The sequence below is a fragment of the Sesamum indicum genome, linkage group LG15 (assembly GCF_000512975.1).
Source record: "Sesamum indicum cultivar Zhongzhi No. 13 linkage group LG15, S_indicum_v1.0, whole genome shotgun sequence".
NCBI lineage: Eukaryota > Viridiplantae > Streptophyta > Magnoliopsida > Lamiales > Pedaliaceae > Sesamum > Sesamum indicum.
In genome coordinates this window covers 7671976-7685747 of record NC_026159.1, presented here as the reverse complement: position 1 = coordinate 7685747, position 13772 = coordinate 7671976, and the positions used below count along the sequence as shown (strand labels likewise).

At 39.4% G+C, this 13772-nt stretch overlaps 1 protein-coding gene across 1 annotated transcript; it reads left to right on the top strand.

Annotated features, from left to right (window-relative positions):
- On the top strand, positions 11096-11857 carry LOC105178395 (translation initiation factor IF-2-like). The gene has a single exon (XM_011101860.1). The coding sequence runs from the start codon at positions 11096-11098 to the stop codon at positions 11855-11857; it is 762 nt and encodes a 253-aa protein (XP_011100162.1).

Below are 13772 nucleotides of genomic sequence, written 5' to 3'. Positions count from 1 at the left end.
AATTCAGAAAAGTATAACCTTTAATTGCTTGAAACGTATTCGTAATGTTCTGTCTATTCAATCCTGCTATCACTGGATATCCTCTTGGTTTGTCTTTTGGATCTTCAATGTCGATGTCATCTTTACGACCAGAACCAGCAACAACGAAAAATTCATAAATGGAATAAGGTGCGTAGTTATTAAATCATCAAATAAATATGCAACATGGAATACGAGAACAAAGGAAAGAAGCTGAGAGAGTTAATTAAATAAAAGAAAACTTTGACTTTGCAGGAAATCAGTACCTATATCCAAGTTCACATCCTCCTCATTCATGATGATCTTTTCTTCAGTTTCAGTATTAGTTGGGAAGTTAATGTTCAAAGCAAGGAAGAAGATGGATTGAGCCATCAAAACTCATAAGGAAGCAGTGCGTTGTATTGCTTCAAAGATAGATGACACAAAAGTGCAGAAAAAATTACAAAGGAGCAGTGTTGGTCTCTACTTAAATACTAGAGGAAGATGACCAAACAGAATGCAACGAAAATAACTAAAAAACAGATTTAGCCCACACAGTTACAGGTGGCAAACTAATCAGCTCCACATAAGCTAACTAACACAATCGTGCTTGGTAAATAAAAACGCATTCCACAGAAACCCACGTCTTCTTCGCAATACTGAAAACAGAGTCCATTCAATCAGGTTCCCAAGCAACCAAAACACCTTCATCACCACCATGATCAGCTTGCTTATGCTCTGTATTCTCAACACCCCTCCCACAAGTTGGACTTGGAAAACCCAAGAACAAGTCCAACTTGCGCACCAAACAGGAAAACTGAGCAGAAGATAGGGATTTCGTAAATAAATCGGCCAACTGATCCTTGCTGCGAACAAAAATAGGATCAAGAAATCCCTCCTTGTAACAATTACGAACAATATGGCAGTCTATGTCTAAATGCTTCGTACGCTCATGAAACACCTGATTCGCCATGATATGAAGCGCAGCTTGACTATCACAATGGAAGGGAATAGGAACATCCAAAGTGATGCCAAAATCTCGCAACAGAAAGGAAATCCATTTCAATTCGCATGCTGTTGCAGCCATACTGCGATATTCCGCCTCGGTAAAGGACCGAGAGATGGTGCACTGTTTCTTCATCTTCCACGAAATGAGAGCAGGGCCAAGAAATACACAGAAACCCGAGAGAGAACGCCTAGTGTCCGGGCAAGCCGCCCAATCCGCATCACAGAATGCACGAAGCTGCAGACAGTTGGAGGCGGGGAAGAAAAGATCATGAGTGGAAGTACCCTTCAAGTAGCGAACTAAGTGGGTAGCAGCAAGCCAATGCGAACGACGAGGGCGCTGAATGAACTGACTCAGCTGCTGAACCCCGTGCGAGATATCAGGACGCGTGAAGCTGAGGTACAGAAGGCATCCCACTAAACGACGAAATGGTTCTAGATCCTCAAGCAAGGAATCATCATCAACATGTAACTTGATTCCAAGTGGTAAGGGAGTTGCAGCAATCTTAGCCTCGAGAAGACCACAATCAGCCACAATGTCTGAGATATATTTAGACTGAGTTAAGGAAGTTCCAGCTTCTGATCTAGCAATCTGCAAACCAAGAAAATAACGTGCAGAGCCCAAATCCTTGATGGTGAAAAGAGTATCAAGATGAAGCTTGACCTGCGAAATGAAATCATTAGAAGGAGCCATGATGAGGACATCATCAACATAGACCAACAATCCAATAAAACCAGAGTCCAGTAGCTTAAGAAATAAACAATGATCGTGTTCAGATTGCTTGAAGCTAAACGCAGTACGACTTCGTGCAAACTCGAGATTCCACTGGCGTGAGGACTGCTTCAAACCGTAAAGGGATCGCCTAAGAAGACAGACATGTCCAGGCTGAATAGAGTACCCTTCAGGTGCGCTCATATAAATCTCTTCATCGAGATGACCATGAAGAAAAGCGTTGTTGATATCAACCTGATGCAGTGGCCACTGAAACGAAGTGGCAATGGCGATGAACAAACGGACAGTCACAGCCTTCGCCACAAGAGAAAACCGTTCAACATAATCCACCCCCTCAACTTGTGTGTATCCTTTGGCCACTAACCTGGTCTTATAACGCTCAATCGACCTATCATCTTTCAATTTAACTTTGTACACCCATCGGCAACCAATAGGGCGTTTACCAGGCGGTAAAGGAACCACATCCCAAGTGTGATTCGAATCCCCTGCAGTTCTTTGTCCATTGCATCAACCCAATGTGGAATGGATGCGGCTTCCTTATAACTTCATGGCTCCTGCAAAACAGATAGAGAGGCAACAAAATCCAAAAATGTGGAGCCAAAACTGGACAGTAGGGACAGAAGAATGAGCAGCCAAATTGCAGACAAAATCAGAAAGCCAAACTGGTTTTGTGTGTGTTCTCTGAGACCTACGAATTGGAACGGGAACAGTGATAGATGTAGACTGAGGTGATGTAGGCTGAGAGTGTGGAGGAGAAGGAGAGTTACCATTCGAAGTATCAGTGATAGGAGGAACATTACAAGAGTCATCAGATAAAGGAATAAGGGGCAAAGGAACGGCTGGAGTTGTTGGGGAAGATTGAGCAAAAGGGAAAATTTCTTCATGGAATATGACATTCCTAGAAGTGAATATCGTGTTGGAATCAAGCTCAAGCAACCTATATCCCATTTGGGCAGGAGGGTAACCAAGGAGCACACATTTAACACCTTGTTTATCAAATTTAGACTGAAAAGAATTGGGTTTAATGGCAAAGCAGAGATATCCAATAGTTATAAGATGTGTGTAAGAAGGGACTTTCTGGTGCAAGATTTCATAGGGACTTTTCCATCCCAAAATGACCGAAGGGAACCTGTTAATGAAGTAGGTAGCAGAGAGTATGGCATCACCCTAAAAACGCCTAGGAAAAGAGGATTGAAACATAATGGAACTAGCTATATCAAGGAGAAACATGTGTTTTCTCTCTACAACTGCGTTTTGCTGCGGAGTGTAGGAGCAACTACGTTGATGAATGATGCCTGAACTGCTAAGGAAGGATTGAAATTGAGAGCTTAAGAATTCGGAACCATTATCGGTACGAATGGATTGCACGTGTTTATTAAACTGAGTAAGCACAAGCTTGCAAAAATTTTGAAACATTTCCAAACATTGAGTCTTGTATCGCATAAAGAACGTCCATGTGGACCGACTGAAGTCATCTACAATGGTTAAGAAATATCGACAACCAATGACAGTGGGCTCTTTATAGGGCCTCCAAATATCCATGTGAACAAGAGCAAAGATCGAAGATGAATGAATAGAACTTGAAGTAAAAGGGACTTGATGCATTTTAGCTAATGGGCATATTTCATAGGCATTTTGATGAAATCTAACTGAGGCAGTAAAGTAATGTGCTTCATTGAATTTTTGGACAAATGTCCAAGACAGTTATGCCACACATCACCATTATTCATGGCAGCATTAACACTAGAATTGACATTACAATTAGCTTGAAAAGAAGCAAAAGGAGTGTTCTCCTTTGACACAGATGTAGATAATAGAATATACAGATTTCCTATAAGGTCTCTTGTAGCCATGACCCTGTCATTCCCCAGGCCCTGCAGGATGCAAGAAGACTTTAGAAATCGAAATTGAACTGGCATATCATGACATAATTGTCGAACAGACAGTAAATTGACAGAGAAAGTGGGAATGTGAAGCACATTTGTTAGAGTAATTTCAGATGAGATAACAACGGAACCTATGTGAGAAACTATTTGTGTTTGTCCATTTGGCAAATGAATGGTGAGAGATTGCGTGGATGTGGTAAAGGATTGAAAAAGACGAATGTCTCCACATATATGGCTTGTTGCCCCGCTATCAATAATCCAAGAGCCGAAAGTAGTGCAAGGAGAGTTCATGCTATTACCTGCAAAATTGTCCATTTGAGCAAAGTTCACTTTCAAAGGATCAAGAGGCATCTCTTCATGCATCAACCTCTGCACTTCTGTGCGAATAATGTCAGCTATATTAGTAGTTCCTTCTGATCTGATATGAACTTGCTCACTAGCTGCTGCAGCTGCAAAGCCTCGTCCCCTACCTCCTGACTTTCGTCGCTGGTCTGTAATCTCCTTGTACCACTCAGGTATACCATGAAGTTTAAAGAAACTATCCTTGGAATGGCCCGTTTTTGGCCCGTTTTCTGGCAATGTTCACAGACCAGATGCCTTTTATCAACAAAACTCTTTTTCTTAAAACTGTCGTGAGTCTTAACTTGAAAAGCGGCGCCACTATTCATTTCAATGCCGCTAACGTTATTTGCATCTGTTTTTCCATGCGAATGAGCATAGAATACGCCTTTGTAACTGATGGTAAAGGCTCCAGTAGTAAGATTTGGCTCCTGGCTTGGTCATAGACCGTGTTTAATCCAACCAAAAATTCTATCAATTGATTCGAGGCAGTCATCTCCATCATTGCCTTATTAACTCCGCAAGTGCACCCTGCACAAATGCACTTCGGAGTGGGCGCTAAACAAGTTAATTCATCCCATAAACGTTTGAGTTTAGTGTAATACTCCTTAATCGACATGTTTCCCTGCGTTACCTGACCGATTTCCCTCTGTAATTGGTAAATCATGGGGCTATTACTCTCACCAAACCTCACCTCCAATTCTAACCAAAGTTCTCTCGCAGAACTTACGTACATGAACGACTCAGCTAATTCCTTTGACATACAATTCAAAATCCAGGTAGTGACCATGGAATCAATGTGATTCCATCGTTTGAACTCATCAGTGTTCTCCGATGGCCTAACCGCAGTACCATCGACGAAATCTAACTTCATTTTAGCTGTCAGTGCACGCTTCACTGCTCTGCTCCATGCGAAAAAATTGTTCCCAGTCAACATTGCTGAGACCATCACCATTCCAGGCTGATCAGAGGCTTGCAGTTGCATAAAATACGGATCTGGTATGCCTTGCACCATGCCTGGTTGAGAATACAGAGCATAAGCGAGCTGATCATGGTGGTGATGAAGGTGTTTTGGTTGCTTGGGAACCTGGTTGAATGGACTCTGTTTTCAGTACTGCGAAGAAGACGTGGATTTCTGTGGAATGTGTTTTTATTTACCAAGCACGATTGTGTTAGTTAGCTTATGTGGAGCTGATTAGTTTGCCACCTGTAACTGATGTGGCCTGAATCTCCAAATTCAGTGTTCGCCATAATTGAACACCAAAGATTAGATTTTGTTTTTGTTTTTTTTTTTTTTTGGAAAATTTTACAGACACCTTCACTGAAGGCTCTGATACCATGTTAAAAGCAAGGAAGAAGACTGATTGAGCCATCAAAACTCATAAGGAAGCAGCGCGTTGTATTACTTCAAAGATAGATGATACAAAAGTGTAGAAAAAATTGCAAAGGAGAAGTGTTGGTCTCTACTTAAATACTAGAGGAAGATGACCAAACAGAATTTAACGAAAATAACTAAAAAACAAATTCAGGCCACATCAGTTACAGTTGGCAAACTAATCAGCTCCACATAAGCTAACTAACACAATCGTGCTTGGTAAATAAAAATGCATTCCACAGAAACCCGCGTCTTCTTCGCAGTACTGAAAACAGAGTCCATTCAACCACGTTCCCAAGCAACCAAAACACCTTCATCACCACCATGACCAGCTCGCTTATGCTCTGTATTCTCAACAGTTAACAGCTGAAAATATTATCGACAGTTCTTCCATACTATGTGCAGAATCTTCAGTTTCTACCTCTTGCCCATTCTTTGGTTTTGTACTCTTAGTATCTTTGATCACGGAGCTGAATATACCCTGTTATATTATTCACAAAAAGAAAGGTACAAATAAACAATCTTCAGGAAATATATACACAATCTACATGGTTCAGACGAGTCTAGCAACCAACCTTTCTTTTCTTTAGTTGAAAATGAAGAGATGAGCCCTTGTGCAGTGACCAAGTCTTTGTTAAGATCTTGAGAAACAGAGTCCAGACATCTTGAATAGAGTAAGGCCATAACAGCATGTGAAACAATTTGAAAAAAATAAGAATAAACTCCAGTAATTTTCTTTACAACACCACACTCCTAACTCTTATTAGGAAGATAGAGCAAGTGATAATTGGTGATGAAACCCATTGGTTGAATTCTTTATATTAGAATTTGAGAGTAGTCAGTAAGAAAATTAGAAGTAGTTTAACAACTTTTATTACCTGTAAGCCTCCTTATGAAGCAAAGTTGAGACAAAAAGTATAACCCCAACATCACGGGAGCCCAAAGTTGATGCCCCATAACAAGATGAATTTAACTTCTTTTTGTACATCACTTTCTTAACACCCTAAATATAAGAGATCATAAAAACAGAAAAGATAAAATCAGCTGGCTTTTCCATGCATGTTACAGTAACCTGAAAGAAGATGCATTTTTATACCTGGACTAAACGCAATAAGGAATATGTATAAACGGCTTTTTCGGAGAATTGCAATAGAAATGATTGCTTTGGCAATGAGTTGTCAGAATTAATGTTGTTGATGTCCACACCATCTGGCACGGTGGATCCTCTACCTAATGTTCCATGATCACCTATTAAAATATTTGGAAGACTCATAGAAGTGAATAAGAAAGTGAAATTCTTTAACTGTTACAGAGGCCCTTGTGTTATAATCTCCAAATTATAACAAAAAGAAAGCCTCAAGAAAAATGATACTCATCCAAAATCTGCGTGAATAAATCTCTTGATGGTTTAGTTGGACGAACAATACCAGAGCTTAGTGTATTTCCCATATCCCGCTCAAGTGCCAAAACAGACGTATCCCGCTCAAGAGCTTAGTAAATGATGGTCTGTACAGACATGTCCTCATAGAAGATGAGGACATTGTCGAGGTATACATTGTCAAAGAAATCGGGCTATTCACTTTCCACTAGTTTGAGTCGCAGGCTTTGCAAGCAAAGCAGGCCGGTAGAAACGATGATCTTACAAGCAACAAAAACTTATTAGCGAACAATATCACATTAAAATCTTCACAATAGAGTATGTAAGTCCTCCCAAGCCACTTTATGTTTTAACGAGTTCGATTCACCATAAAACACATATATCTCCATTGGACCCTATCACTCTCCACCTCTACATCAATATGGTAGGTCGAATAACTAAGGAGCGGCACTGACAAATCGTTAAGCTACAACATCAAAAACCCACCACTTTGCCCAACAACAGCCACCGAGATATCATACATATTCGTTGTAGCTTAACAATATCTCCACCCTCCTTTCCCGACATTTTGTCTCAAACAGAAACACCATCATGTGTTCATGAGGTCGAATAAGCTCTTGAAGATGCCAAACTGTCTTAATACCCCCAATCTCATGGCAATTCCAACACAATTCTCGCGGCCCAATTGATACCTAATCTGAAGCATCAAGCACTGACCTAAAGTTATGCCATTTCTCTGGTATTTCCATTGTACCAACTGTAAGGGACTTCGGCTGCTTATGTTTCTCCCCTAGCTGCCCCTTCCACCATGAGCTAAACCTCCTCAAGAAGTGCCACCACTTGTATAAAAAACTAAAGCATCTTACTCGAGTAGGACATCCACCAACTCTATTCGCACATCCCCTAAATCAGAAGACAGGGATTCATTTTTGGTAAGCTTCGAAGGAGACTAGAACTTATTAATTGGGTCAACCACAGTAGTTGTGCAAAGGATTTGAATTAAGGATCATACATACTAAATTTTTATGGACCGAGATAGGGCCATCTCTATTGGGCTCAAACACGTAAGTTTATGATATGGGCCATAATCATCTTAGCTTCATGATTTGAGCTGCCCACATCCTGAACAACTGCATCAGATTTGTTAACATCAAGATTAGAGACCAACGCAATTGAATGCCGGGTTAGCCATTGACTCGTTAAACTACCATCCCATCCAGCTTAATTTTATTCCTCTAGACTTCCACTATCATTACCATCCCCTATCTTATCATCTCGCCCACTATTACCTGCAACTTCCACAATCCCTTTCCCCTCCGTAGGCGCCCATCAATCCAACTCCTCCACTATCTCAATCAAATTAGCAACCACTTTTTCCCTATCCCCCCCCCCAAGATATCGACAATTGGCATGATGGTGAACCTTTCTAAACCAACCCAAGATAGAGTTCCTCTCAAGGCATCCTGCCCAAGGAAGACGAAACACCATCATTCCGCCCTATCGTTGGTGAGTTCCAAATTTAGGTAGGTTGAATAGCTACAAACTAAGCACCCACAGTACATAGCCAGCTCGCACGCAACCATGGTCTACAAAAAGTATCAATACTGAGATCCTGATACCACCTTGGAATCGCATCTCACAAACACGACTTATGACCGAACTTGCCACACATTTAACAAAAATAAGACAATCTTTCGAATGAAATCGAATGATCAACTAATCACCAGTCTTATAGTGTATCTTCATCCCCGGTATGAATATTAACTCGGATTCGAACAGTTTCAACCACAATATATCCCTCCTAATATTTCTCATTAGTCTAGCCCATGCACCCAAATACTTCCCAATTAAATTAGTAAACACTTCTACCCTTCCCCCCTCCCCCCGATATCGACAATTGGCATGATGGTGAACCTTGTTAAAACGACCCAAGAGACAGAGTTCCTCTCAAGGCATCCTGCCCAAGGAAGACGAAACGCCATCATTTTGCCCTATCGTTGGTGAGTTCCAAATTTAGGTAGGTCGAATAGCTAGAGACAAAGGACCCATAGTACATAGCCTGCTCGCACGCAACCATGGCCTAAGGGAGTATTAATACTGAGATCCTAATACCAACTCGGAATCGCATCTCACAAACACAACTTATATGATCGAACTTGCCACACATTTAACAAAAATAAGACAATCTTTCGAATGAAATCAAATGATCAACTAATCACCAATCTTATATTGTATCTTCATCCCCGGTATGAATATTAACTCGAATTCGAACAGTTTCAACCACAATATATCCCACCTAATATTGTTCTCATTAGTCTAGCTCATGCACCCAAATACTTCTCAATGCAGCGTAGGAAATCTTCTGTTGCCCATTCCGAAGATCATGAACATGCACAAAGGATGGACACCAATCCAAATTTACAGTAGTTGGATCCCTCACACATGCCAGACGTTGCAGCAACAACAAATTACGATCAAAAGCCCATGGGCATATATTGGTATCTCCTTAAATCCTCCATATGAGCAAACACAACACAAAATCTTTTATTCGTTACCTTCCACACAACCATGCCTCGAGCGGACTTGATAAGTTGCAGCAAAGTTCCCTTCAACGCTTCAAAATTTACAGGTCAATGTGATGACCCGCTAACATCAACTCGAAGTTCTCCTTCTATTTCAACCAGAACAAATGTGGGATAACCACCCCACTTCTTGTTCCTCCATAAGCGATAGAACAGAATCCATCTTCAGAATATCTCCACCACAACCACAATTCAAATGCCTTCACTGGTATCCAAACTGACCAAAGTCAATAGAGGAGAAATGGAACTCAACGTACTACAACACACAACCCTACACAAAATGACCGAACATGCAACGCAGACGACCACTCCCATGCAAAAAGACCTTACTTTAATTTCCTATTTCTCTCCTACTCATAAAAAACTTGTGTGAATTTATGTGAATGTTTCTGTAATTATCAAATTATTGAGAAAAATATCATTTTTCATCCCGTAACTTAAAGTCTTTTAAGTTTTGGTCCCATTCATTACGAGATTCTCACTTTTGGTCCCGTAACTTCTAAAAGATAGCACTTTTGATCATATTACATATTTTTGTTATATATTTTAACTGACGGTGTTAGAGCTTTTACACTTTTGGTACTATATGCTACAGGTTGGTCCTATAACTTTCAAAAAGTAATATTTTTTGTCTTGTGCACTTAAAGGCCATGTGGCCTTTTTCGTTAAATATCTAACAAAAATGTGTCACGAGACTGAAAGTGCACTATTTTTTAAAGACCAAAATGAGAATTTCGTAACTAATGCATGGAACCAAAAGTTAAAAGGCCCCAAATTATTGGATGAAAAGTGTCATTTTCCCCAAACTATTACATAGCGATGTACTCCATTCTCGATATTGAATTTCTGTATACATATAAAACCTTTCAATGTCTAATTAGGTCTCAAATATTCATCTTAGTTTTAGATTATATTAATAAGACTAGTATTTTATATGATTATGGTAAAATTATATTCGTGTAGGAAGAATACTAAATAGGCCTTTTTGAAGTAAAATTTGTGTATTGAGATTTTAAATTTAATTTCCAAAATTTAGATTAAAAAGTAATTACAATTAAGTACCAAGGATCCAGTAAAAATGTTAAATTGTAATTACAATTACAATATTGATATACATAAATTAATGAAATAATCATACGAGTATATGTGATATATATATAAATTAATATTCCCAGTATATTATGAATATTAAATTAAAAGTTTAGAGGATTAATTATTAAAAAACAAAGTTATGAGATGGAATTTGATGCCTAGAACATACGATTTCGAAATTGTATGTACTTCTTGTCCGAACTTAAGGATCTAGCTTATATATATAGTTTTGATATTAAAAACATAAATATCTATATGTATTATATCTTAGTTATATACGAATGTCTAAATGTCTATTATTGTATCACAGATTCCACACTACACTTAACATTGAGAATTAATCATTTATCCTTAATTTTATCTAAACTTCATTTTAATAATATATAAAACTACAAAAACATCAAACATCATAATTTCAGATCAGAAGTTAATTAAGCAGAAAAAGGGTTTACAAAGATGTCAATAACTCCGCTCCTGCACTGCATGTAAGAAACAAAGACGTAAATTTGTGAAATTATAAAATATAATTAGTAAATGATGGTCTGAACAGACATGTCCTTATAGAAAATGAAAATGGTCTCAAAGGACATGACATGAATCAATACCACCATTCACATATGCCCCTCCACCTATAAATCTCTCCACCATTTCCCCACCTTCCCTCCATCGTCCAACTCTCGTCTCTCCTTTCATCCCATTCAACCAACCATGACGAACGGCAACACTGGTGGTGATCATGGCTCTCCTTCCAAGCCTACTCCGAATCCCAACCCAAATAGCCCACGCCAGGAGGAGAACCCACGCCGGCGCAGTGGCGGAGCAAATGCTCCTCCTGCCAGTCCCCGACGCCGTGGAAGCCCTTCTTCTCCTCCTAAAACTAGGCCGGTTATGGGCGTTCCTGGTGAATCTGCTTTCGCTCCTTACACAAAGCCACGCAGTGAGCCAGGTGGAAGTGGTGGGCGCGGGGTCGAGGGGGGGCCTGGGTTACAAGGGGCTCAGGTAGTGCCGGTTGGAAGCGGTGGCTATGGAGTTGTTGCTGCACCAGGGGCGCTGAGGATTGGTGGGAGCCCTGCAGCGAGGAAGAGAGTTCGGGAGAGTGGCGCTGGCAGCACGACTGCGGCAGGAGGAAATCAGCCCGGGGAGGGTGCAGGTAACGTTGTGAATTGCAGCGTTTGCGGGAAGGGCTTCCCGTCTCAAAAGGCTTTGTTCGGGCACATGCGATCTCACCCTGACAGGGGGTGGAAGGGGGCACATCCGCCCCCAACGTTCAAGGCGGAGGAGGAATTCGCTGATCTTCATGGTCTGAATCTGCCTGAAGCGGGGAGAGGTGGAGATGCCCAAGAGGGCGCTGCTGATGATCATCAGAAAGAGGATGAGGCCGCCGAAAGTGAAGAGGAAGAGGAAGCCGGCGATTCCGGGAAATACCGCTTGCCAGATTTGAACAACCCACCACCACCTGATGCTAATTAAATGAATGCAAGAGAAAGCTTGAAGTCATAAACTCTACACATTGATGTTTTTTTTTCCTTGTTGTTTCTGCAGGTTGAGGGTTTTGGACATTGGTGGCGTGTTCTTGATCAGATGTTTGCATGCATGCATGCATCCGGTATCTGATCAATACGTACTTTACTTTATATTAATAATTATGTGTGCTGTTAAACTGTGGAATTCATTACGGAAGAACTATTACATTTAAAATTTTGAAATACTGTTATAATATTTCTTCGTTATTGTTTTTCCTCTCATTTGATACATATTCATGGGTAAAACCCTCTTTTTATGTACAATACCTAAAATACCCTTAATGAAGGATAATTCAGTCATTGTATCACTCTAGATCTGCGTATTCTTGGAAGCCGGGTCGGGTTACCCATAACCCAAACCCAAATTGTGCATGAAGACCCTAACATGAGAATCGTCAGATTGAGGACGGGTATTCATCTGATGCCGACACGTGGCCCAGACAAAAATATCCAAATGGGTCCTATAAAAACCCCAAGACGCTACATTTTGAGGTAACTGAATCATCGCTTTTTCAACCTATCTTCTATTGATCGCACATTTTTATCTCGATCACCACTAACTTAAGTGTCGGAGGGTCGTTATTGAGGACGCACCCGACGAGTTTAACTTCTTGTTTCATTCTTAGGGACCAAATACTCGATTTTGGTGGTGTTAGCATTTAGCCTAAAGGTCAACCCTCGAGTTCGCGGATTCAAGCAAGATCACATATGTTCCTCCCGCTCATTTCCATGTATTTGATTTTGGTGGATTTAATCTATATACATCATCACTTGAAGCAGCTTAATTTTTCTTTTTGTTTTTTCATGTTTTTCATTTTCATCTTCACTGCAAAAAAGTTGGGACATTAGCGATTAAAAAAAATCAAAATGATACTTTTAATATTAACGTTAATATGTATTTAGGAGCAAGTAGTTGTATTTATCATGATAATAATTCTATAATTTTCATAATTACTATTATTTTTCAAAAATTGTTATTAATTACCAAAAGTTGTATTAAGCATTGCATTGCTTTGTGAAGGAAGGCGGGAAAATGTTTGATTTTATGAGTGTAGAGAAAAAGTAAACTTAAAAACGCTTCGTTGCCTATAAATAAAAAATATATTCGTAAAATTATCACTTTTAAATAATTCATGTTAATAAGATGAAAATAAACATATTTACTTGAAGGAAATTGTCAAATTGATTAGCACCGATTTATAAATACATCATTTACTTGGTCGTTGGCGACAGGAAAATCAAATGGGCAACGCGACGTGTCTTGTGCAAATTAAATAAGTAGTTCTTTTTATTCGTCAAGAAGGGACTTTTCTAATTAAATTGTATATTGGGAATTTAGAAACCCACAAAAATGCCTTAACAAGTGCAAGAAACCCAAGGGGATTTTTTGCACTTTATGTGTTTTTACAAAACATTGTCCTTTTTTTTTTTTTTTTTTTTTTTTAATAACTAGCCACCGTGGCACGCTAATAATATTTTACGGTTTAAAATATATTATGAATAAAAATATACATTATATTTCTAAAAAAGAAAAACAAAAAGAAAGAGAGAAAGAAAGAAACCAACAAAGAGAAAAAAGAAAATCAACTTAGGGATGTTATCGATATTACAATAAAATTATGATGCCATAATCGTCGTTTATGAGAAAAAAAGAAATATGCATTGTTTGTTGGTCAGAAGGCTATAGCAACATAGGGGGTATATATATATATAATGCATGGATGTTCAATATTTGGATTGATTAACATCTAACCCTTTCTCTTGATATTTCCGTACTCAGCAACTTCTTATGTTCCTCCAGTTCGATACAATCTGTGAAATTTACTATTTTCAATCATGTGGGAAAGCATGAGTTTTCTTAT